Below are 27,288 nucleotides of genomic sequence, written 5' to 3'. Positions count from 1 at the left end.
TGTGACATCCTGCTCTGTCTCACAGGCGGCTTCGTTGGTCTGCTTCTCCCCTGACCCCCGCATATAGTTCACATTTTTCTATTTCTTTGCATGTCTCAGAATTTTGTTAATAACTGGACACTTTAGGTAATATATTGTTGCAATCTGTATGCTGACATACAGACACTGGGGTTTGTCTTGTTTGTTTGTTTGTTTAATGACTTGGCTGGACTATTTTAGTCATGTCTGTTTCCCCTGCGATGTGAAGCCTCTGATGTCACTCCTCAGAAGGTACAAAGTCACCCTGGGATGCTAGTGGTTTCAGAAAGGCTCGCTTTGTCTCTTTCCCTGATCTTTTATTAAACTGCCACTGTTGGTACCACACCCAAATCTGAGACTCCATTAATTGCTGGCATACTGCTCTCCTGTTTTTGACAATGCCCTAGAACATAAATTGCTCTATAATCTGATTCAATTAAATTATTGCCAGTACATAAAGGTTTTTATGATGTATATATGCAATAATTATGTGTTTGTGTATATATATACACACAGACATACATAGGTATTAATTATAACAATATGGAAGATGAGAAAAAGTTTTAAATGTCATTGTTTTTGGTTGTTGTGCCACCATGTCACAAGCTATGAGAGAAGTTCTGCTTAAGCATGTTGTCTAAGTCATACCTTTGGGACCCTGTTGGACTTTTGACCACCTCCCTCTTATCATTGATCTGTCGAACGAGTGATGGAGTCATTCTGCCACCTGATGGCCACAGCCAGGAAATGTACCTGGGAGATCCTGCCCCAAAGACTGGAAAAAGGAAAATTTGGAATCTGTAATATAAAATATCAAGAATGAAATAGGACAACTGACCAGATGCATTGCAGATTCTTCTTTAACTAAAGTTATTGAGCATGCATGCAACTACATTAGAGTGCTGAGGCTGTCTTTTGTGTTTTTTTTTAAAAGACAAGAACGATATCTTTGATTCAATACTGGCTGAAATAGCAAATTTGCTTCCCCCCTTCTTTATGTGTGTATTATATATGGTTATATATATATGTAAGTATGAATTTATGTATATAATTTCAAAGTTATAAAAAATATGCAAGATTCACTATTTGTTAACATTTTGTTTCATTTACTCTATTATTCTTTCGTATATAAATTTTTTTTTCTGAAACATTTGAGAGTAAGTATAACATTGTTTTTAACGTAAAAAACTGAGTTGAGCCCTAGCTGGGGTGGTTCAGTGGACTGAGTGCCAGCCTGCAAACCAAAGGGTCGCCGGTTCAATTCCCAGTCAGGGCACATGCCTGGGTTGTGGGCCAGGTCCCCAGTAGGGGGTGTGTGAGAGGCAACCGCACGTTGATGTTTCTCCTTCTCTTTCTCCCTCTCTTCCCCTCTGTCCAAAACATAAATAAATAAAATCTTAAAAAAAGAAAAAAAACCAAGTTGATTCCACTGTGTATGTTTATTGATGAGAGGCTTTGGTATCACACTGTGTCTCTTTCTACTTCCCCTGCCCGTTCTGCCCCTTTGTTTATAAAAGTACACAAGTGATAGGTGCTGGTAATAAACAATCAGGCATACTATGAAATATATAAAATAAAAAAGGAAGGCTCACCAGGTCCATCTCTGTTTAACCCCTTAGAGGCAACTAATTTAACAGTTTGGTGTCTGTCCTTTTTGACCTTTCTTATAAATTGTTGTAAAATAATAATTTATCATTGTAGGAATATAATGATTTGCAGCAAAACAATTACCTAACAGTGTGATTTTAATTTTAATTTTACAAAGTATTATATATATATTATTCTGCCACTTGTTTTTACATAACAGTATATTGTAGGCCTCTTTCTAATATACACATAGATTTGCATACTTTTTCTTCTTATTTATTTCTATTTTTATCCTCACCCAAGGATATGCCCCTTAACTTTAGGGAGAAGGGAAGGAAGAGAGAGAGAAGGAGAGAACTGTTAATGGTTGCCTCTCGTATACACCCCAACTAGACTGGAGACTGAACCGCAGCCTCACAGCCTAGACATGTGCCCTGTCTGGGAATCAAACCTGCAGCCTTCCAGTTTCTGGGAAGATGCTCCAACCAATTGAGCTGCACTGGGCAGGGCGATCTAGCATACTTTTTAATAGGATGTGGAGTATTCTGCCACATATATGTACCATAATTTAGTATATTTAACCACTCCTGTTTTAATGGAAATTTATGTGTAGTATTTTTGTTTCCAAGTGAGACACAACAGAAGGTAAAGCTAGTGAAAATAGTGAACCATGAGCTTCAAGATAATTTTGACATCTTTCCAAATAACTTTCCAAACATGTTGTATACCTTGAACAGCTTTGTAAAGATGGTAAAACTGGTCTGATGTGATACCTGATAGTTTCCATCCAGTAAGTTTATGTTTGGATTGGAAAATAATGCCTTTCTATAGTATTTTTGTATTTTGTGGTATGTTAAAACCTCAGGTTTTCCCAAATATGATTTAAACAATATTTTGCTAAAAATTATGAACTCAAAATAAAAAAGAAGGGTCTGTATTTGGTGTTGGGTTTTTAACCATTATTTGTGAATTGGGGATGATTTGTAGGGACTAAATGAAATAATATATGTGAAGTATCTTGTATGGTGTATGGTACATAGTAAAAACTCCTTATATGTACTCATTCACAAATATTTATTGAGCCTCTACTACATGCAAGGCACTGTGCTAGGAACTAGGATTTTAATGATGAAACAGGCCGATAGCATCCTTCCTTCCATGAAGGCGATGTTCTGTCTGTCAGGGGAGACAGGCATTAAACAGCTTACGGCAAAATACTTAATTTCACTTATGATTTGGATCATTTCGATTTTTATTTGCTCACAGTTTTGTGTCTTTGGGGTTAATACCTAGATTGAAAGGTGCATAGGAATACATTCATCTTTCAGGAGTCGGGGTGTATCCTGCCAAATTGCCCTCTAGAAAGCTTGTAAAGTTATTTCCCACTTGCATTCTACAAACTCCAACATTGGACACTACCATGAAAAAGGAGTCCCAATACAAAAGCACTATGGCATCGTTGTTATTTTAATTTGTATATATTTTATTATGGATATTGAAAATATAAAAATGTATTTCTGATGTGTGTCAGGTTGTGTTTTAAAATATTTGTAAGATATTTTAAATACTTAAGTCAATACTTTTAAAATTCTGTCCTAATACATTTTTTCTATTATTTTTTAAAAAGATTGTAGCATTTTAACAAAATAACTGAGCTAGACACGTTGTTCGACTTAGAGAAACAGTGAGTCCATACCAAGTATGGACTAAGTTTGGAATAATTGAACTGTAGCTTAGTTTCTGCAGAGTCTGTAGTAAATTAAATTTTGCAACAAGTTCCTCATTTTGCTCACCATTGTCTCTAGCATGCTACCCCTCACCTCTGGGTGCTCTTTTCTTTTTACTGAAGTACATTTTTTTTAGTGACTCCTTCTGTGTGGGCTGTAGGTGATACATGTCTTAATCTTTATATGTCTGAAACTGTATCTTTGTTTTGCACTTAATCTTGGATGACAAATAATCTTGAGGTTATTTTCCCTCAATATTTCTTCATCATCTCATGATGTCTATTGTCTTCTGATATCTGTTGTGTGTTGTCTTACGGTCTTTGGTAGATTGCCAATCTTTAGTCTCTGGTAGCTTTTTACCTTTATTATGAGTTATCTGAATCGCACCATGGTCTATTTTTACCTCTCCCACTTTGTATTCATTGAATACTTTAAAATTCGTGTCTTTCTTCAGTTTTATGAAATTGCCAGCACTCACAGCTCAAATATGGCTTCTCTGTCATTCTCTCCATTTCTTTCTTTTGGAATTGCTCAACTCCTCCTTGACTGAACAGTAACATCTCTTTATTTGTCCTCCTTGTTATTTATTTATTTACTTATTTAAAATGGGAGCTCTTCTTAGAGTGATTCTATTTCTTTCTGTCTTTTTTTAAGATTTTTTATTTATTTTACTTTTAGAGCGAGAGGAAGAGAGGGAGAAAGCGAGCGAGAGAAACAGCAATGTACAAGAGATACATCGATCTGCTGCCTTTTGCTCACCCCGCTACTGGAGACCTGGTGTGCAACCCAGGCATGTGCCCTGGCTGGGAATCAAGCCGGCGACCTTTCGGTTTGCAGGCCGGCGCTCAACCCACGGAGCCACACCAGCCAGGGCGTCCTCCTTGTTTTTTAACTATTTTTCATATTTTGAATCTCTGTCTTTGCTGCATTCTGAGTGAGCTACTTGCTACTATATTCTAGTTCACTGATTTTACCTTCTATCATGTCCAATCTAGAGTTTGTTAGGTGTGTTAAAACAGCTATGTAGTTTATTCCCTGGATTTCAAATATTTTTCTTTTGTATTCTTGTTCTTCTTTCATCTCTACCTATTTTTGTCTACTAACTTAGCATTCTCTTGATGGATATTAATCTATCTTTGATTTTTTTAGTATCTTAAGTACATTTATTCAAAACACATTTGATTCCAGTCTTTAAAATGGTTTCTGTGGCTGGTGCAGCCCCACTCAGGTCTCTGGTTCCAGTTGCCCTGGTTGTAAGTGGGGACAGTCGTGGCCATTGTTGCCCTGTGGGAACTGAAATTTCTTCTTACTACTTTTGATTTTCATGGAGAGAGCCCAGCAAGTCTCTAGCACCAAGTGTAACAAAACATATGCTTTGCTCTGTCTTCTGTACCATCTGTATGCTTTCCACTTTCTCCCATTCTTTTTTGTCCTTTGGGTTTATACCTTTATTATGATTGTTGTTGTTGTTATTCCTCTAGTGTCATCTCGATAGATTTTCATGAGGGAGCCAATATAAGCGCATGTGTGTTATCTACTATGTTTAACTGAAAGACTAGGTAGTAGTTTCTATTTGCAACATTTTAATACAAAATGATTAGTAAATTGGTTAAATATTATAGTGTATTAGTAAGACTACCAAGCATTGGCATGCTCTCTGATCTTTATTCATGGCTTATAAACTATAGACCTATAATATTTTATTTTCTCTAGGTTCTGGAGGGGTATAATTTAACTTTTGTTAATTACTATGCTGTTTTTAATTGTTGCTTGCAAATAATCTGTGTGATTTAGAGAATAAGACTCTTTTCAGTATCTAAATCATTTAAGGAATAGCTCCTAAGCCTTGTTCAGGCCTCGCCGCAGATACTACATTTTAGAGCATACACCCGCAAGGCTTTTAGATGATTGTAGACTGCTGATTTACTGAAAGCATGACTGGCCATAAGCTTGTTCTTCTTTGTGAGTATTTATAATCACTTGTTCAGCAAGTTCCCAATCTTCTGAGCACATTTGTCTGAATCAGGGGATAATGAACAAGATGTTAAATGTAATCTCCATCAATCATAGCAAGATACACATATAATTGAAATAACTTTGGTAGAGGTGGCACAAGTTTTTTTTAAATCTCTAGATGGTACAGTGTGTGTACTGAATAGATAAAGTTCCCACCATAGTGTATTTTATATAGTAGACGTTCTACAAATACTTACTGAGTGAATGAATGAATTGTGGGTCGGGGTCCCAATCACAGCCTCTTCACTCCCGCTGTACGTTGCCTTGAATCTGACCTGACTTTCATGACAGTGACATAAGCCCACGTGTGTCCCACTCTGGCTTCCTGGTACTCCAGCCTCATTTCTGCTTTAGGAGGGACCCCGGCAAAAATGGTATGATAGTGCCTTGTCTGTAAAAGTGTAACATTTTTTGTATATGGCTGTCGATTGAAATATTTTCTTTGTGTGGCTATTTTTTTTCTGACTATAAAAATTATTCATATTTTTTGCAAGAAAGTTATACAATTTAGAAAAGAAAGAAAAATAAAAATCACACATGATCCAGAGATAGTTGATTAATATTTTCTATGCTTTCTTGTGATATTTTAATGGCTATATGCATCAAGATTCACTCAGGATAGCAGAAAACACTCTAAGTATTTTAGCAGGAAGGGATTTAATACAGAAAAATCACAGCTTGCACAGTCATTGAAAGATCTGGGGAAGCAAAGTAAAGGAAACTTACTGGCTTTTGGGAAAACAGGAAGTGAAGAATCACAGAACGGAACCGTTGATGATCTCAGCTGCCCACAGCGTGGAAGGAAATGATTTTCAGGAGTGGGTTTAGAAGTGGCTGCAAACATCACTTCGGCAGTTTACCCATGTGTCTGCCTGCTGCTGCCAGGGAAGAATAAGGGCTTCCGCTTCTCTTCTACCTTCCAAATCTTGCATCAGTGCCCTTCATTGGGGGAATCTAAATCAGAACTGTGCTCATAAGGGAGTCTGGGAAATGCAGTTTTGGGGCCTCTGCCCTGATGATATGCGGAGAACGTTGACAAGGAGCAAAAATGCTGTGTCAATTTTGAGTGACCCATTCACATAATTGCTTCCCCTTGTCAGCAGTCTCCCAATACATTTTTCTAAGTCTCTCATCATTAGTTAATTCCCACCTCTTATTCTAGTCAAAATGAACCCCCAGATGTGTTGCTTGAAGTTCTGCCAACTGTGAGGATTCCCTCCTAGAATATCCTTAAACCACTCCCAAGTGGGTTTTCAAGTGTTAACAGTTTTCTAGAAGATGCCAGCCTATTGGGTGTGACTATCTGTAAATCAGGCCTGACCTTTTCTCCTTCAATCCACTTGTGTGGACCAACGAGGCCAAAGGTGTGAGTCGAAGGAAGGCTGGCACAGTAGCAGGACTTGGTGCCATGGGAGTCTGACCTCATCTAATTTACATACGCCTTTACGACCTCCTCAAGCGTGATGCCTAAATATACCCCTTCCCCTCGGAGGTGGGGTGCTGCTCGGTGCCCGCCTGCAGGGCTTGTGTTCTTATGGGCCGCCCAGATTGCATGGTCACTTCCTGTCTCAGAACTGGGCATACTGTTTCCACCAGAGCCCAGTAGCAAGCCAGCAGCTCTTTCTCAAAGCAGGAATGATAGTATCGGAAGAGGGGATGGCTTTGTTCTAAATCCCGCTGGGTGCATTCTGTGACTTTCCTATTAGGTGTAGACAGAGGCTTGTACCCAGCTTATCTGCCACCGATGCTCTGAGTTCCATTGGAACGGCCAAGCTGTAACACCCAAGTGGAAGAGCCGCATTCTTGGCTCCGTGGGCCAGCTGCAGGGCCTTCGCCTGCTCTGGACCCCCTCAGAGCATACAGCCCTGTAGGTGACTTAGTAAAATGCTAAGAGGAGCCCTTTCAATGTGGTAGAAATTGCTTCCAAAATTCAAAGAGGCCCCAAACTTGAAAGGGCCTAGGTGGTTCTGGAGAATGATCGACCACATCTGACACACTCTATAAGCTTTTTGTAATTGGGCTCTCGCTGCATAAATGGTTCTGTAGTCATGAGCACTGTAAAGCCTTTGCCTCTTTCATGGTTACATCCCTAGTCTTGTTAAGGACGTCCCTGTGGTTTAACTTACAAACCATAATGAGGGCAGCTCTCTGAATTCATTTGAACCTCCGTTAAAAAGAATGACTCATATGCAGTTTCTTTGACTACAGTCATGCATATTATAGTATATAAGGAAGTTTTGGCACTTGTTTTTAAACTTTACTGAGAATTAGCTTTGTTGTTTGCCTGGACAGATGTGACGCCAGCATAGCCAGACTCTCTGCAGAGCACAAAACGACCTACGAGGGGCTTCAGCACTTGAACAAGGAACAGCAAGCTGCCAAACTTATCTTGGAAACAAAAATCAAAGACGCAGAGGGACAGGTACGACCCGTTTCAGGTCGCCAGCGAAAAGTGGTCCTTGTTCTGAGCTAAGAATAACGTGGCGCTGACTGTTTCTTACAGGAGAAGTGAGCTAGGGCACCCAGCGTAAGCATCATCTCTTTTCTTTGCTTCTCCCTTCCTTCTACACCACTGGAGTGGCGCCTCCTGAGTGTGGCAACCAAACCACTGAGCTTTTTTGGTACAGTCAAATTTCAAAGGTTCTTTCCTCCCATTCTTAAAACAATGAATATACTCCAGAAATTCTAAATTATAACTCCAAAGCTACCTCTCGCCCATGTAAGTGATCAGCGTCCTTTTACATGCCAGCCTTCCCAACTTTGGGTTCGAGAAAGGTTGCTGTATTCACCGGGATTCATTGTATGTGCTACTTCATCCCATAGTCTGTATGTGGGAAAAAATTAGGACAAAGCTAGAGGATAAGTCAGCTAATGAATTTTTAGAGTATTCCACCTTGGAATTTATAGAATGATTTCACAAAGCAAAATTCTTGGCATTTTACCATGGTTTGTTTATTTGTTTTGTTTTGTTTTTTGCCACTTAAAACTTCCCCTTTGCCAGAATGGACTTTGTAGGACCTTGACCACAGTGTGTGCTCTACTTACTATTCTTCACTTAAAAAGGGACTATTCCAGGAAAGTAGGGCATCTGGTCAACTTATTGGATAAAAAATACCATGTCTTAACTACATCCAATAAGTGTCTAAATCTGCTTATGTGAAAAACACAGGTATCATAAAACCATGAAAAGAAGAATAAATTGACAAGTTTAGTCATTTTTATCAAAGAATGAGTGAAGATAGACCACAAAAATAAATGCTAAGGAAATATTAAGCTTTCTGGTAGCCAAGCCAAGTAAAATGCATGTAGGAATCCATAAAAAGATCTATTTTTTCTTTGTTCTGGATTTGATAAATATGTGTTCCATGAACTTTAAGTAAGGAACGTTGAATACTATAACTGCAGAAAATAAAGATATTTCATAAAGCACTAGTTTTATATTAAATGTTAGCAAAATGATAAGGTGAATGGGTAGGCATGGGAGAAAAGAGTAGGAGGGATGTAGTTTACAAATTATGTTTTCTGGTGACTTGACAATATGGAGTAAGTCTGGGACCTTAATTGGTTTTGTAAGTAGCAAGAATTCCATTCTCTGTGACTAGCAGCTACATTAATGGTAAAAATTTCAGGATAAAAGTGACAATATTTTGTGCCAGCAGGTGGAGATAGTGTTTCTGGACAGACACTGGGCTCACTCATCGCGAACTGTTAGTGCTCAGTGCATAATGACTTTTGATGGGTGCGTATGAAAGAACATGTAAGGGGACAAATAAGGTGAATTCCTAAATGGATGCATTAAATGAGACTGAATCTTCACCTCATTTGTCTAGAATATAGCTTGCTAAATGTTTTCTGACATCATCTCTGAAAAGGTTTGATGTGACATTATAAGCAAAGTCTCTTTTCTAGATTTCTCAGCTTTTGAACAGAGTGGACTTGTCAATATCAGAGCAAAGCACCAAACTGAAGATGTCCCACCGAGACAGCAACCACCAGCTTCAGCTCTTGGATACTAAGTAAGTAATCAACTTATAAACTCTATTTTTTAGTAGGAGTTCTTTATGAACTTATTTAATACTATAATTTTTTTCCTCCTGGTTTTTATTTATTGCATAAACAAAGCGAAAATAATGCTGGAAGTTCAAAGGAAAAGTTTCCCTGAAGCATGCTGTTGCTTCGCCTTCCCAGTTTTTGTTTTTTTTGTGGTTGGATAATAATCCATCTATTCATTCGATAAATACTTCAGCACTGGCCTAGGTGCTGTGGGTCATTAATGTAGAGAAATAGACTCTATTCCTATCCTTGTGAGGTTCATAGTCTAGGGAGTTGATAAGCTTTAATTAAATAATGACTAAAATAAGCATTTGCTATCTTACTACCAATGGTGATGAGTGAAGGCAAGGGACACAACGTGGTAGGCTGAATAATGGTCCCCTCGATATCACCACGTAACCCCCGTGAATATGGCACCTTGCATGACAAAAAGGGACTTTGCCTATGTGGCTACGATTTTAAAAGGGATAAATTATACTGGGTTATTTGGATAAACCCGATGTTACCCTTCAAGTCCCCGTGAGAGGGCGGCAGGAAGGTCTGAGTCAGGAGAGAAGACCACGTGACATGGAAGCAGAGGTGGGAGCGGTGTGCTGGGCAGGCGGGAGGCGGGGCCCCAACCTGTGGAAGCGGAAAAAGGCAAGAAAATGGTTCTCCCCTCGGAGCCCCCAGAAGGTACCACCTCTGCTCACACCTCGGCTTTAGTCCAGTGCAACTGAATTCAGACCTCTGGCCTTCCGAACTAGGAGAAAATAGGTGTGTTGTTTGTGGCCATTGGTCACAGGGGCCACAGGAAGCTCATTCAGTGGTGCCGTGAGAGGGAACATCAGGGGGCCTGGTTGTGGGGCCTTCCTGAGGAGGCCATGCTTGAAGTAAGAGATGAAGAATGAGTGCAATGCACTAGGTAAAGATTGAGGTGAAAACACAGGGGATGGAATAGCCTATCTTGGGAGAAATGCGGTCCTGGAAGGTGTAGGTCACTTGGTTGGAGCGTCATCCTGTGAACTGAAAGGTTGCCAGTTCTGTTCCCGGTCAGGGCACATGCCTGGGTTGTAGGTTCTTTCCCTGTTCAGGGCATAAGAGAGGCAACCAATTGATGCTTTCCTCTTACATTGATGTTTCTCTCCCACATCGATATTTTTCTTCCCCTCTCTCTCTCCCTGCCCCTCCCTAAAATCAATAAGCATGTCTTTGGGTAAGGATTCAGAAAAAAAAGACAACAAAAGAAACTGCAGATGGCAAAATGGCTAGAACAGAGACTGAGGGGAAGTGAGGGCTGGAACAGAAACGCGAAGCTGAAGAGGAGGCAGGCCAGCTTGCAGGGCCTTGTAGACCACAGTCAGGTCTTTCTGTTTCCATCACTAGAGCAGTAAGGAGCCCCTGGAAGATTTTAAGTGGATGAAGTTTATATATTATATATGTAAAATTTTTATCAATGGCCTTGATTGCAGTTGGGAATGAATCGCAAGGGGCTGGAGCAGAGATGGAGACATCAGTTGGGGCACTGTTTCATAATCTAGGTGGGAGAGGTCTGCAGTAGGGTGATTTAGAGCTCTCTAGTCAGTGCCCTATAATTTGTCATACTTCCACATATTCTTATAGTGACCCTTTCCAGGGGTGTCCAACCTTTTGGCGTCTCTGGGCCACAGTGGAAAAAGGAGAGCTGTCTTGGGCTACACATTAAATACATTGCAACATCTAATCACAAAAAAATCTCAGAATGTTTTAAGTAAATTTATAATTTTGTGTTGGGCCACATTGATAGCCATCCCGAGCCACAGGTGATCTGCGGGCCACGGGTTGGACAACCCTGCTAGACCATCCTTGCCCGCAGTGAAACTCACCTGTTGCTCTTCTGCTCAGTCACAAGCCATACACCTTCCCCTATCATGAAGCTTCATGAGCTTGGCATTTTTCTGCCAATGCAGAGCCAGTATTGACTGTACGTGTGTGTACATACATATATGTATATTTGACTTAATATATTTTTTAAAGGTGACTATAGTATGAGACTTTGTTAGAGGCTCGTGCAAAGTTTAAGTTAATCACTCTCCTCGTCCTTACGTCTCATTCCTTCCATGGTTAATGCTATTTCAGTGCTGTTGCCAATTTAACAGGCATTTGCTTGTGAAAACCACCTTTCCTTTCCTCTAATTATCTATATTTGTATAATTATTGAGTTACATCACCATTTCTTGTGGAGCCTACAAGCTGGCCAAGCACAGGAAGAGCTCTCCAATCCTCTTTCTTCAATTGCATAGGAAGAAAATAAACATCTTAGTATTTTTTTCTTCTGTGAATTATTTCCTTAGGAGATATTACTAGTCAGCTGACATGAATGTCTTTATTTTCTTCCTACAATTTGAAGTCTAGAAGTCTACACACAAAGGCTGTTCACAGAGGAAAGGAGACAAAGCTTGGGGCCTATGTGAGATAGAGGGATGTATTGGAGACCCAAAAGGTGAAACCCCAGTTGGATAAACTAGGAGAAATCCCCTTCCACAAAGAGGTTGTAAAGACCCTTAGCTGTCTAAATCTCAGCTCTGAGTAGAGGAGTAAAAGATATTTCTTGAAAACATGGGATCACAACACAACTTTTATATGGATTTAGAACTATAACTCACCTTGCCCAAGTGGTTTGAAGAAAACCTCAGTGGATAATTACCTTAGAATGATCCTGCTGGTAGCGACCTGAAGCAAATGCAAATCCCCAGTGTCCTCAAGTCTTCCCACAGAGAAGTACTAAAGAACATGAATTCACAATCAACTATTGTAAAACAACACAAGGAAAAAAGCCAAACTAAGTGATCAAGTCAGAAGAAATGACAAAAACCAGAATCAGAATTCTGAATACTGCATGTATAGGAATTATAGGATAAAATAAGTATATATGTGTGTATGTATATATGTATATCTGTATATGTATATGTATGCATGCATATCCACATGCATACACACATGCATATTTTAGAAGTATGACTAAGGGATAAGAGATTATCAAAAATGACCCATCAGAATTTAAACAACCAAATAGAACTTCTTCAAAATATAATAATCAAAAATGAAAGCTGTAGCTTCTGACCGCACTGGACGAGGGGGTCTGAACAGTGTCCCCAGGCAGCCTTGGAGTCCAGCCTGTGGCCCCACTGCATCGCTGAGCACAGCCTTTCCCAGGCAGGGAGCCCAGCCAACAACCCTGTCTAAATGCAGAACACGGCCTTCGGCCCTAGACTAGGGAGCCCAGACAGCAACTCCATGGGCCGGACCACAGAGCACAGCTTCCAGCTCCATGAAACTGTGGGGTACAGCTGGTGCCCCCGCCTGACCAGGGAACCTGGCCAGTGACCTCACTCGAGAGTGGAGCGCAACCAGCTGCCTGCTAAATTATGGAGCATAGCCTGAGGCCCTGGCTGATCATGAGTCCTAGCCCATAACCTTGCCTGAATTTGGAGTCCAGCTAGGGGCAGCACCTGGTTCGGGATCACAGTGTGGGCCCCACCTGATCAGGTACAATTGTGGAGCCCAGGCTGCAACCATGCCTGAACTTGGCATCAAGTGAGGGGCAACTTCTGGCCAGAGAACACAGCCTGGGGCTCTGCCTGATCGGGTGCAATTGTAGAGCCCAGCCTGCAGCCCTGCCCAATCATGGAGTCCAACCAGCAGCACCACCGTGCCCGGGACACAGCCTGCAACCCCACCCAACCAGATGTCATTTCAGAGCCCAGTTAGTGGCTCCACAGGACTATGGAGCTCACCCAAGAGCCCTGCCAGGACAGGGTGCCCAGCCAGTGGCCCCTACTACCACAGAGCATGGAAAGGATTTCTGCACAAGGAGAAACCTAACAGACGCATACAGAACATTCCATCTAATAGCAGCAGAATGCACATTCTTCCTGAGCGCACACACAACATTCTCTAGGATAGGTCAAATGTTAGACCACATAAAAAGTCTTAAAAAATTAAAGAAGACTGAAATAAAACCAAGTTTCTCTTCCTCCCTCTTCCTTCCTCTCTCCCTTCCTCCCTTCTTCCCTCCCTCCCTCCCTCTCTCTTCCTTCCTTCCTTCCTTCCTTCCTTCCTTCCTTCCTTCCTTCCTTCCTCCCTTCCTTCCTTTCTTTCTTTCTATAATAGCATCAAATTAGAAATCAATAACAGGAGGAAAAATGGAAATTAAACAACCCATCCGTCAATAATCAATGTGTCAAAGAAGATCAAGAGGGAAATTTTAAAATCTTGAACTAAATAAAAATGGAAACACAAGATACCAAAACTTATATGATGCAGCAAAAGCAGTTCTGTGAGGAAAGTTTGCAATGATAAATGTCTACATTATGAAATAAGAAAGATTTTTAATAAACAACCTAACTTTATACCTCAAGGGATTAGAAAAAGAATAACAAACTAATCTCAAAGATAAAAGAAAAAAAGTTTAAACTAGAATGAAATACTAGATGAAATACCAAATATAAAACAATAGAAAAACTATGAGAAAAATAAGGAAAGCTAATTTTTGGTTTGTTTGAAAGATAAACCAACTAGACAAAACTTTAGTCAGGCTAACCAAGAAAAAAAGAAAGAAGACTCAAATAAAATTGGAAGTGAAAGAGGAGACATTACAGCTGGCACCACAGAAATGCAAAGGATCATAAGAGACTACTCTGAACACTCATGCCAACATATTGGATAACCTAGAAATAATTCGATGAATTTCTGGAAACATACAACTTACCAAGACTGAGTTATGAAGAAATAGAATATCAGAACAGACCAATAATAAGAATATTGAATCAGTAATCAAAAACCTCCTGATAGACAAAAGCCCAGGACGAAATTCATGGTTCATGAATTGGTGAATGTGGGAATTCTACCAAATTTTTAAAGAAGCATTAATGGCAATCATTTTCAAACTCATCCAAAAAATTGAAGAGGAAAGAATACTTCTAATCTCACTTTATGAGGTCAGCATTAGCCTGATGCCAAAACCATATACAGATGCTGCAGGAAAATATCCCTGATGAACATAGATGCAAAAATTCTCAACAAAATACTAGCAACCAAATTCAACAGTACATTAAAAGAATCGTACACCGTAATCAAATGGGATTTATCCTTGGGCTGTAAGGATGGTTCAGTAAATACTAATTGATCAATGCGATATACCACATTAACAGAACGAAGGATAAAAATCATATGACCATCTCCATAGATTCAGAAGAAGCATTTCAACAGCCTTTCATGATAAAGATTCTCAACAAACAGAGTATAGAAGGAGTGTAACTCAATATAATTAAGGCCATGTGTCATAAGTCAACAGCTAACATCATACCCAATGATGAAAATCTGAAAGTTTTTCCTTGGAGACCAGGAACAAGACAAGTGTGCCCTCTCTCACGTCTATCATCATAGTACTGGAAGTCCTAGCCAGAAAAATTAGGCAAGAAAAAGAAACCAAAGACATTCAAATTAAAAAAAGAAAAAAGTAGTATTGTAAAATTATCCCTGTTTGCAGATGACATGATCCTGTGTATAGAAAACTGTCTCAGACTGCACCAAAACTGTTAGAATAAGTGAACTCAGTAAAGCTGCTACATTCTGGGGTCAGTCTTCATGGTTACACAGGGCTGCAGGGTGTGCCCCACCCTCAGGAGGAGCTTCTGGCTTGGCTTCCTGCCTGGGTAAGGCCCAAGAGCTTTGTTTTTAATGACCCAGAAGTTGTATTTTATCATTGCCCAACTTAGTCGTATGACCGCACCTAACTGCAAAGGCGGCTGGGAAATGTAGTCTCTGGCTAGGCACCTGTGTATCCAGTTTACATTTGAGGGTTTCTTAACAGGGAAAAAGAGGCAAACAGATACTGCAGATAATTGGGGTCTTACCACAAGGAGTGTTTATTTTATTATTATGATTTAAGACACGTGTATTCTTTTGTACTTTTATTACATTTCATAATAAAAATAATACAAAAGTTATTAAAGGCAGGCGGCAAGTGTGAAGTGTTATTTTAAGGTATTTGGAAAGGGAAAGGGCTTAGAAGAATGGAGGACCGGGTTATTTTTTTTTCTTTCAATGTCCTTTTTTATTTAATTAGGAAATATCTGTATAGAGGCAGGACTAATTGGGAGAACATTAGAAAGGGAGCCAGGCTCCAATCGGGGAGATAACAGGGAGACTGAGGAAGAGCCCAGGAAAGTAGGGGAGTCTGGAGGAGAACCAGCACAGTGTCTTCTGAGCCAGGAGCACTGGGGGACCCTCTGAACTGCAAAGATTAGCACCTGGTATGGCATGTGTCACTCGGTGACACCTTAAGTGGCCAGAAAGTATTATCAGGTGCTTTTCTGTTATAGCCTCTTCCCTTCCCCCCTTCCCTAAATAGTGCTAAATGCAATTCTAAGAAAAGGTAAGCTCATAATTCTGAGTGAACTCAGTTTAACGCTGACACCTTCGTTCATGAGACATTTGATAGTCAGAGACTAAGGTTGCTTGATGTCATTTTGAAATTGTTTTACATCTAACTTGCTGTCTCCTTTATTTTAGATTTAAAGGTACAATTGAGGAACTCAGTAACCAGATTTTGTCTGCACGGAATTGGTTGCAACAGGAACAAGAACGGATAGAAAAAGACCTTCTACAGAAAATCGATCAGCTTTCCTTGGTTGTTAAGGAAAACAGTGTAGGTATTGATGTTTAGCAATAACATGGTAAAATTAGTTGGTAGGGTCTGCAACGTTTGAGTAATACCTAGTATTTTATCATTGATTTATTTAGCACCGCATGAAGCTGTTTAATTTTGTCTTGCCTTAGAATCCATTTCCTTGGTTCATATTCATTCTTTGTATTTGTCATAAAGAGATGGAGCACTTTGTTTTGGTTAACAAAGGCTAAGTAGAAAATTTTAATATTTTCAGCTAAGATGAATTTAAACGAAGACCTTAATGAAGCAAACTGTCCATCTGCTTTTCTGAACAAAACAAGCAATTATAAACTTCAACCTAGTTTGTTTTAATTTCATGATCTGGTAAAAACATCCTTGGGTAGGATTCTCCCTCCAGGCCTCTCAATCATACTATATAACCATAGTATGAGATATCATGGTGTGACATGTAAAGAGAACTCACTGGTTTCTTTTCCAGCTTCCTTCTCCTTTTACCCCACTCTCCCACGGGACTGAGATTTGCAGGACTTCTCAGAAATGATATTGAGAGAGCCTTGCCTATATAGTATTCAAAATCAGTAGACTTTGAAACCAGTAGTTGGCAGGCAACATTTTTCTTTGGTTATTTAGCCTGACCATCTCCCTCTCCCTTCCTTTTTCTGGCACTTCTTCCTCCTGTTGGACTTTGATGGAGCAGAAGTGACTGGTGTAGTTTGAACCTCTGGCTCTGCTCTCTCAGTGCCCAGCTGTTGAGCTGCAGACTCTGAACCGAACAGCATTGTGAGAGCTTTGTCATGCCATAGCCCACTTACAGCTTGGAGTTTATGGTCCTGGCCTCCAGAGCTCACCTGCAGACACATTCCCATACAAATGAAGCATAGTGAAATGGCGAAGAGAAGAGAAGGAAATGTTTACTGTATCAAATATTTCTTAGGTATCCTTCACATTTTTATCAGATCTACTGATTGATTTACTTAGATTTATGCTAACACATTTGTAGGCTTCTGGATCTTTGGATCACTTTTATTTTTACATGTGGATTGGCCTAATAACTAACACTAACCCCAGGATAATAGTGGCTTTAGTAAGATAAAAGCTTATTTCTCTTTCACATAGAAGATGTCTGGGTATAGAAATGGTAGGGCTGTTGCAGTAGCTTGTCAGTCCTCAGAGACCCAGGATCCTTCTAGCTTAATTGCCAATCCTAGAGAGTAACATATGTCCTCATAGTTCAAGGAGGTTGCCAGAGCTCCAGTCATTATGTCTGAATTCCAGGAAAAGAAAAAAGAAAGGGTAAAGATATGCCTCAGCCGTCTTTTAACTTTTTTTAGGAGATGCCACATACACTTGAACTTGCATCTCATTGGCCACAACTTAATCACATGGCTACCCCAAACTCAGGAGACAGTAGAAAATTTCATCTTTATTCTGGGTGACCTTATACCCAGCTGTAAATCGGAGGTCTATAAAGGAAGAAAAGGATCATGGATATTAGGGTGACCAATGAGCAACCTCTGCAATTCTGTTCCCTACAGGCTATTATTAAATGGCATTCTAGCTGATGCAAATGCCACTCAGGCTTTCTTTTTGGAGTAATCAAGTGCAATTCTTGTCATGGATCTCAGGGAGCCAGTGAACGGGATGTGGAGAGGAAGCTCAGCCAGATGTCCGCCAGACTTGACAAAATAGAAGAGAGTCAAAAGAAGCACATGGACATTCAGAGAACAAAACAAGAAGAGGAGAAGCTGCACGGGCGCATCACCAAGCTGGAGTTACAGATGAGCGCGGGCCTGAAGGGCATGAAGGCGGACGTCGACGCGGGTAGGCCAAAGCGAACACAACTCTCCTGGTTTATTCTCTGTTTCGTCTAAAAACCAGCTAATTACTGTATTTTGCCATGTATAATGTGCACTTTTTCGCCCAAATTTTTGAGGGAAAAATAAAGATGTGCATTATACATGGTCAGTGCCTGAAATACCTTATCTCTGTTCTTACGTTTTGTAATTATTTTACATAAAATTTCTTGAACCATAATATATTCAAAAATAAATGCTAAAATTCCTTTATAATACAAAAAACAAATACCTAAATATGAATAAATAAATAATTGAATTAAAAATTAAAACACTCTTTTTTTCCTGAAAGTTTGGGCCAACAGTGTGGATGTGCGCTATACATGGCGAAATATGGTAGTATTCCCCTACATTCCCATGAACCTGGTAATGGTGATAACAGAGAAATGTCCTTGGGTGCTTCTCTACATAGCTATGCCGTGTTGACTAAAACATTGTTTTCATTCCAAGTACTCAAAGAGCCACCATAAGGGATAAACAAACTAAATGAAAATTGCTTAGCTTGCAGTTGATGTGCACTTTCTTTAGTGCTGTCCACAGATTCTTTTCTATTCAAGGTCAATATGTCTCAGAGATAAGCACATATCTTTGAGGGGCTTTTGAAGGCTTTATTTTATACCGCTGACATTATACCACTGTGGAAATGAATTGTTTTCCTCTACTCAAAAGTCAACAGGGCCCACTAATTCACACTTGGTTAGAAGAAAATGTTAGAGAGAGCTGATTTCAATTTCTGAAGTGTTGTCATAAAAGGAGGGGTTAGATTTACATGTTGAGTGAGAAATAGAGAATTGGAACTCGTAAGTGGAAGTTACCTGAAGGCAGCTTTTAACTCAATATGAGGCAGAAGTATAGCAGGTCCTCGAATAAGGTTCAACATTCAACTTCATTTTGTTAAAACTCTTGTTTATGTCAATTAGCCTATGGTAAAATCAGTCTTGTTATTGTCATTTTGCTTAAAGTCACAGGACTTATTGTTAAGTGAGGACTTACTATATCCTCCATTAACCAATCCTAAAAAAATACTGGTGAATTTGTGAGATTGAGGGCTCTTTGTCGCTGAGACTATTCATGTGGAAGTTGGTTGACCATGGTCAGGAAAGAGAGAACAGTCTTGTAGTGTAAGAAGGAGGGCTAAAGTGTCTCCCAGCTCCTCCCAGTTCCATGACTCCATCGTTTTTTTCTATGGAATTGTTGTCCTTTAACCCACGGAGATAAAAGTACTCAGTTATCCCAAGAATAATTTTGTTGTTACCACCAAAGTCTATTATTTTATTTAAGTGGAAGCCACAATTAAATTTATGAATTGAGGGACTTGTAAAGATAAAAACGAATTTTCTTTCTTCGTCTTTGTGCTATTAGAATTTGGCATTTGAATTTTTCATCTGTGTTTAACTTTGCATCATTTCCTGAATGAATTTATTATCATTTAATCAACATACCATTGAGGTTTTAAATATTTAGTACCTAACAAGAAATGCAGATGAACCTTTCTAAAATTAAAAATATTTATTTTTTTCTTACAAATTAAAACATTCCTTAATTGGAAATCATAAACCACACATTTTTAAGAGATTTTATTTATTTATTTTTAGAGAGGAGAAGGGAGGAAGAAAGAGAGAGAGGGAAAGAAACACCAATGTGTGGTTGTATTTTGCGCACCTCTGCTGGGGACTTGGCCCACAACCCAGGCATGTGCCCAACACTGGGAATCAAACTGGTGACACAGGCTGGCGCTCAACCCACTGAGCAACACCAGCTGGTGCGCACAAAATATTTTTTAAAACACTCATACCTTCTTTAATCCAGAGGTCATTTTTATGAATATCTTTCTATACATATAGAATTTACATGTATGTGTTTTTTCAAGTGACAGCTCATGCTATGCATGCTGATTTATAACCTAGTCTTATTTAGTAATATGTGGCATCTTTCCATTCAACAAGAACAGTATTTTTAGTAAGTAAAGTTTATACCTGTTTTTCCACATAACGCCACATAAAGAAAATTTCTTGAGAGAAAAATCTAATTGTACTAATGAAGATAAGACCTTTCAAATATTTATTTTAAAAACCAATAGGAATACCTGGCCAAGATGGAGGCGTAGGTAGGTATACTTTGCCTCCTTGCACAACCAAAAGAAGGAAAACAAGAATTAAAAAAAAAAACAAAACTGAACTGGCAAAAAAATGAACTGTATGGAAGTCCAACAACCAGGGAGCTAAAGAAGAAACATTCATCTAGACCAATAGGAGGGGCGGAGATGGACAGCAGGGGCGGCAAGGACACCCAGCAAGGTGGCGACTGGAGGACCAGGTGAGGCGGTGGTTGGCGGACCAGTGGTCCCACAACAGACCATGCAACCCAGGGTTCCAGTGCTGGAAAAGAAAACCTCAAAACCTCTGGCTGTAAAAATCTGTGGGGGTGTGATGGTGGGAGAAACTCCCAGCCTCACACGAGAGTCCGTTAGAGAGACCCACAGGGTCCTCGAACATACGCAAACCCACCCACCTGGGAATCAGCACCAGAAGGGCCCAATTTGCTTGTGGGTAGCGGGGGGAGTGACTGAAAGCTGACTGAGAACCAAGCAAACCAGCGTTTTTCTCTCTCAGACCCCTCCCCGACACACAGCGTCACAACGCAGGACCTGGGTTGCCCCGCCCTGGTGAACACCTAAGGCTCCGCCCTTTCCAATAGTAGGCACAGAGACAAAGAAATATGACCCAAAAGAAAGAATAGATCTAAGCTCCAAAAATAGAACTAAGCAAGGAAGAGATGGCCAACCTATCAGATGCTCACTGAATTGGCTGAGTATGTTCGCAAAATGGAGGAAAAAGTTAAGGCTACACAAAGTGAAATAAAGAAAAATATACAGGGAACCAACAGTAAAGGTGAAGAAACCAGGACTCAAATCAATGATTGGAAGCAGAAGGAAGAGATAAACATTCAACCAGAAGAGAATGAAGAAACAAGAATTCAAAAAAATGAGGAGAGGCTCAGGAACTTCTGGTACAACTTTAAATGTTCCAGCATCCGAATCATAGGAGTGCCAGAAGGAGGAAAGGAAGAGCAAGAAATTTAAACCTTATCTGAAAAAATAATGAAGAAGAACTTCCCTAATCTGGTGAAAGAAATAGACTTCCAGGAGATCCGGGAAGTTCAGAGAGGCCCAAAGAAGATGGACCCAAGGAAGCACACACCAAAGCACATCATAATTACATTACCCAAGATTAAAGGTAAGGAGAGAATCTTAAAAGCAGGAAGAGAAAAGGACACAATTACCTACAAAGGAGTTCCCCTAAGACTATCAGCTGATTTCTCAAAAGAAACCTTGCAGGCAAGAAGGGGCTGGCCAGAAGTATTCAAAGACAAGGACCTACATCCAAGATTATTCTATCCAGCAAAGCTATCATTTAGAATGGAAGGGCAGATAAAGTGCTTCCTAGACAAGGTAAAGCTAAAGAAGTTCATCATCACCAAGCCCTTATTATATGAAATGTTAAAGGGACTTATCTAAGGAAAAGAAGAAGATCAAAAACTGTGAACAGTAAAATGACAACAAACTCACAACTATCAACAACTGAACCTAAAAAAACAAAAACAAAAACAAACTAAGCAAACAACTAGAACAGGAACAGAATCGTAGAAATGGAGAGCAGAGGGGAGTGCGAGGAGGAAGAATAGGGGAAAAGGTACAGGGAATAAGCAGCATAAATAGTAGGGACAAAAATAGACGGGGGGGGGTGGGGGGTTAAGAATAGTAAGGGAAATGGAGAAGCCAAAGAACTTACATGCACGACCCATGGATATGAACTAAAGGAGCGGGGTAATGCTGGGGGGAGGGGTGGTGCAGGGTGGAGGGGAATAAAGGGGGAGGAAAAAAATGGGACAACTGTAATAACATAATCAATAAAATATATAAATAAAAATGGTAATAAAAAAATAAACTTTAAAAATCCAATAGGAATACTGAATAGTTTGGAATTCTCTTTTGATGGGGAATTTTTTTCACTTTCTTTTTATTTTGAAATAATGTCAAATTTAGAAAAACTATAAGAACAGTTCAAAAACTCTATATGCCTTTCATCTAGATTAACCAATTGATAATATTTTGGAAATTTGCTTAATCTCTTTCTCTGTGTGTGTGTGTTTATGTCTGTCTGAATGTAATTTTTTTCTAAATCATTTGAGAGTACACTGCAAAGTTGTAATACCTTTTTACCCCTTTATCATTTCAAGCTATATACCCTACAAACAAGGACATTCTTTTGAATAACTATATTATTATTTTAAATAACTATATTCTTTTAAAATAAGTACAGTGTAATATTGATAAAATGTTTTTCAATATTCAATTTTCAACTTTCACCATTGTGTTCTTTATAGCAAACCTTCCCTGGCCTAGGTTCTAATCCAGAATCACACACCATATATTTAGTTATCATGCTTTTTTATTTAGTCTCTTAATATGGATCAATTCCTCGGTGATGTTGACATCATTAAAGGATACAGTTCAGGATTTTATGGAATGTCCCCACAGTTTGGATCTGTCTGCTTCCTCTCAATTAGGTTCAGGTTATAGGTTTTGGACAGAAATGTCACAAAAGTAGCGTTTCCTTCCCTGGGTACCTTACCAGGGGTATATGATGTTGGTTTCTCCCAGTGTTGGTGAAGTTGGCTTTGATCACTTGATTAAAGTGTAACTGCCAGATTTCTCCATTGTAATAGTTCCTTTCTCCGTTTATAATTAAAAAATAACCTGTAGGGAGATACTATGAAACTATGTAACTATCCTGTTTCCCATCAAATTTTTACTCCAGTAGCTTTAGCATCTATTGATAATTTTTGCCCAAATCAATTGTGACTATCTGCTTAGTCATATATGTAGAATTTGTTAGAACATTGCTTTTTAAAAAATATTAACTCGTGAAATTTACCTCTTAAAGGGTTTACAGCCATTTATGAAAGCATAGGATCCCTCAGGCAAGTTCTTGAAGCCAAGATGAAACTGGACAAGGATCAGCTACAGAAGCAAATCCAACAGATGCAGAAGCCGGAAGCTCCCATGTGATGGGAGTTGGGACAAGGGCCTCAATGGCGGGTTTGCCAGTTGGTGTGGGAGTTACCCACTTCCGTAGCCAGGTTGTTGTGGTATTTGGAACTGTTCTATTCATGCGTGCATGTGCCAAGAAATGTGTTTTCATGGGTCTAAATGTTTACCTTGAGTCTTGAAAACACTCTATCTTTAAAAGTATTAAATATAATTTTTACTTTATTCCACTCCTCCAAATTCAGTGGGATATCCTCCCCTAACTCCCTGATTTAGAAAGGCTTTTATTCCCTTCATTTTATGAATGAAAAGACTTAATTTTCCTCCAATGCTTGATGCTCTAGCCAAGACCTTACTATTTAGAAAATGTCATGGTGATTTTTTAAATTAAGAAACTAATGAATTGTCACAGAAATGTATTGCTCCTCCCCCTAAATTAAGAGAATGTCCTGATGGATTAGAATTCAACCTTTGAGTCAATAGTTGGATTTTTATTATTGTTGTCTGTACCTTTCTTATATTGGTTATCTTATAAATCTTCTGTCTTTTGTAGGGGGAAGGGACTTAACATTTGGGAACACCTCATCACTTATATAATGAAAATAGTTTAAAAATTGATAACTGCCATATAGATTGAAAATTAAAAGGGAAACTTAAGACAATTATCTAGATAATGCAAGGCACAATATCTCCACTGACCACCTAGTTATACCAGGTTTTAATATTGAAAACTTTTTTCAATTATTCACAGCCTGTATAGTGATAGCCATATATTTAATAATGAAATGGTGGTTAATAATCTGTTTATTGCACAATTAATTGTCCATTAATCATAATAGGATGTGAGAATTTTTCAGGCTTTATGATCTCCTCTCTAAATGTTTCCAAAATTGGCACAAAGTGCTAAAGTTTATATATACTTACTGTATTCTTGTGCCTTGGTTTTATCACGTCAATGCACTATACCCTACAAAAGTTTTGTGAACACAATAGAAGGCATGATAATACTATATCGGAATTATGATGTAAAAATGGGATCCTATGTATTTTTTAAATTCTAAATTTTATCACAGTTAAAACATTAACCATTCAATATATTAATGAAACAGAAATTCATACTTTTGTATGGATGGAGAATCGAATTGATATTCCATTTATAACACTGTCAAGAAGCTTTCATTTTGAGCAGCTTTGTAGATGACGGGTGTTTTATTTTCAGTCGCCATGTGGGACTAGTCATTGAATATCGGCTCCAGTGCTGTCTGTTCACCTGTGTATGTAAAAACTGGTAATAAGACACACACCGTTCTAAACTGTGAGGGTGCCCAGGAGAAAGAAAACAGGAACACTTTTAAAATATTAAAAACTTTTTTTTTGTTTGCTGAGGACTCAGGAAAAATCAAAGTGTTTTCTATTTTTTAGGATAAATTATAAATGAAATAATCTCACTGGCTATTACTGTTTACCCATATAAAATATGCTGCTAAAGTGCATAATATTTTACCCTCAATGGCTTGACAAAAAAAAAATTTTTTTTTTAATTTGGACCTGAGAAGTCATATGAGGAATATGTCATCCTTATTTCCTTATTTTGTCACAAATCTTTGCATTTCAATGTCAAAAGACTATTTCCACTCAACAATGAAAAAAATGGTTAATGCTCTTTTGCAATCAGAAAGTGAATTTCTTTTTGTGACAGAGTAGCCATGTTTGGTTCAGTTCTCTAAGTCTTAAGCACAAGCCACAGCACAGAGAGCCGGGGCCCCTCCAGCATCTCTCTCCTCGGGGGTCTCTGCAGTGGAAGCATCAGCACCTGGGAGAGGGAGACAGAGGGGACCAACTGGAGACAGGAGAGGGGGTGGTGACGCTTGGCTGTCTGCTGAGTTGCTCAGGTGCTTCTGATGCTGTCAACTCCGTGTCACGAGCTCTGGCTATATATTGCTGTCACCTGGGGAGTCCACAAAGCTACTGGTGCCTGGCCTGGCCCCCTACCCACTAAGTCAGAACCTCTGGGAGGTGGCACGCAGGCCTCAGTAGTATCAAAGGCCCAGTGGTGATTCACACGCTGGGGAAGTTGTGAGCTTACTCTTATCACCAAAGTCTAAATGAGAATCAGCTTCCGTGTTCTTTCCTTTACCAGAAATTTGTAATAAAAAGCATAAAATTTCCAAAGACTGTGGTGTATGATTTTTAAACGTCTTTTAGTGGGAGGTAAAAATTATGCCCTAGGAAGCGCTTCTACCTTTCTGTGGACACCCTGTGGTGGTGGAAATAAAGTGCTCTAGTCCTGGCAGAACTGCTGGGAACTGGAAAGTGATGGGGAGGGAGCAGCTCCGTCTGTGAGCAGCAGCGTGATGGAGGGGCCGTGTGGTGTGGCAGGGACCTGAGGCCCTTAATCCAATAGCCTGAGGTGAACTGACACAGATAGTCATACACCTCTGCTCATGATGACTTCATTTACAACGGCCAGAAGTCCCATTTGGGAAGCAACCCAAATGTCCACTGATGGAAGAATGGATAAGCAAATGTAGTATGTACATACAATGGAATACTATCCAGCCACAAAAGGGAAGGAAATTCTTAAACATGATACACACACACACACACACACACACACACACACACACATATATATGGCATGAACTATTATGCTAAGTAAAATAAGCTGATCACCAAAAGACACATAAGTACAATTTTGCTTGTATGACATACCTAAAATAGTCAAATTCAGAGAGACAGAGAGGGACTGGGGTGGGGCAGAGGAGCTACTGTTTAATGGGTGTAGTTTCAGTTGGGAGGATGAAAACTTTCTGGTCATGGTGGCATAACTATGTGAGTGTACCTAATGCCACCAAACTGTACACTTAAAAACAATTAAATGGGTAAATTTTACGTTTATATTACCACCACAAAAAGAAGGAAGAGGAGGAGGAGGAAGAGGAGAAAAGAAAAAGAATGGGGGCGGGGGAGGAGGAATGGATCCCCAACCCCTGAGTCAAACTTGTATTGGGGCTGCAGCCCTGGTGGCTTTACTGTAACCTCACGAGAGAGATACGTGGGGCCAGAGGCACCCAGCTCAGCCACGCCCACATCTGATCCACAGGAACTGAGATAATGACTATGTATTGCTTTAAGGCACTACATTTTGGGTTTGTTTGTTATATATGCAGCATTAGAAAACTAATACCCTGGCACTGAGGAATCTTGGCAGAATCGCTTTGTGGAGATGCCTATTTCTTGTGCTGCAGATGGACATGTTCATATATATAATATCATTTAATATACATATTTCCACAGCAGAAAATGATCTAGAATGTATGCCGAAGGGGCCCTGGGCGAGGGGCGTGCGGGGGAAGGCGAGGTGAGAGGAAGGCAGCGGTGAGAGGGAAGAGCTGAGCAAGGGCGACTGAGAACTTCCCGGGCTTGGCGGGATCAGATGGGTGTGAGTGGATTTTTCCTTCTCAAGGTTTTCGTAGGAGGACGGAGAATTCTATCTCAAAGGAACCCGGGCCCCTGAGAGTCATAAGTCGGGGTGAGGGGGAGGCAGAGAGGAAGTCCAGAAGTCAGATTTCACCTACTGGGCACACCGGCCGTGACTGCCCTGGCATAGTGCCCCCTTAGCCAAGGCTGAGGAGATCTCATGACTGGGTCACCAAAGACAAACCAAACAAACCCCTTAAAGATCTGCCCCAGAGGGATGGGACATAACAAAGACCTGGGGGCCAAGGACAAAATAATGATACGAGCATCTAGAAGGGACAGTTACTGTAGTGCAGAGTCTCTCTCCCTTGGCGCTCTCCCTTGGAGTCTCTCTCCGCGAGGGCCGTCTTGGACACTGCGGAGTGCTGAGCAGCATCCCTGGCCCACCCACTCAGTGCAAGGTGCATCCCTTAAGTGTGACCATGTGGCAATGTAAGTTATTGTTGGATAAAAGAACCACATCATGTGTGGCACATACTAGGTCCTCGTTAAATTTCTGTTGCATGACTAAATAATGATTGATGCATCAAGAAATGTAAAAATAATGCACACCAAATGGCATATATACCTTACCACATTTGGTCTTTGTTATTACCCTGTTTGGTATGACCTATTATTTCCATTTTGTGATGGAGCAGATTATGGATGGTCATGAAGCTAATTAATGAAGGAGCAGGGATTTGAATACATATGTCTCCAAAACCCAGGCTGTCACATTGCTTCAATATAAGCCAACGCCCAAGACGTCGTGAGTGATTTGTTCAATATCCCACAGCTGTTTAGAATCAGAATACTGTCTGGATCATTGGCTATCAGTGTCCACAGCCCAGCAGCGTCAGCATCACCTGGGAA

At 39.8% G+C, this 27,288-nt stretch overlaps 1 protein-coding gene across 1 annotated transcript in view; it reads left to right on the top strand.

The window, feature by feature from the left end:
* Positions 1-22,977, top strand: part of FAM81A (family with sequence similarity 81 member A) — a 45,559-nt gene extending 22,582 nt beyond the window's left edge. The window contains exons 4-8 of the mRNA XM_054564625.1: positions 7,641-7,770; positions 9,258-9,364; positions 15,936-16,071; positions 17,679-17,874; positions 22,853-22,977. Of these exons, the coding sequence (XP_054420600.1) occupies positions 7,641-7,770; positions 9,258-9,364; positions 15,936-16,071; positions 17,679-17,874; positions 22,853-22,977 (694 nt within the window). The remainder of the gene's footprint in view (positions 1-7,640; positions 7,771-9,257; positions 9,365-15,935; positions 16,072-17,678; positions 17,875-22,852) is intronic.
* Positions 22,978-27,288: the final 4,311 nt, after the last annotated feature.

This window comes from Pteronotus mesoamericanus, unplaced genomic scaffold (assembly GCF_021234165.1).
Source record: "Pteronotus mesoamericanus isolate MK-2021 breed Mesoamerican mustached bat unplaced genomic scaffold, CSHL_Meso_final contig_164, whole genome shotgun sequence".
In the NCBI taxonomy this organism is placed as follows: Eukaryota; Metazoa; Chordata; class Mammalia; order Chiroptera; family Mormoopidae; genus Pteronotus; species Pteronotus mesoamericanus.
The sequence above is the reverse complement of the archived record's forward strand: the minus strand, read 5'-3'. Positions and strand labels throughout refer to the sequence as shown.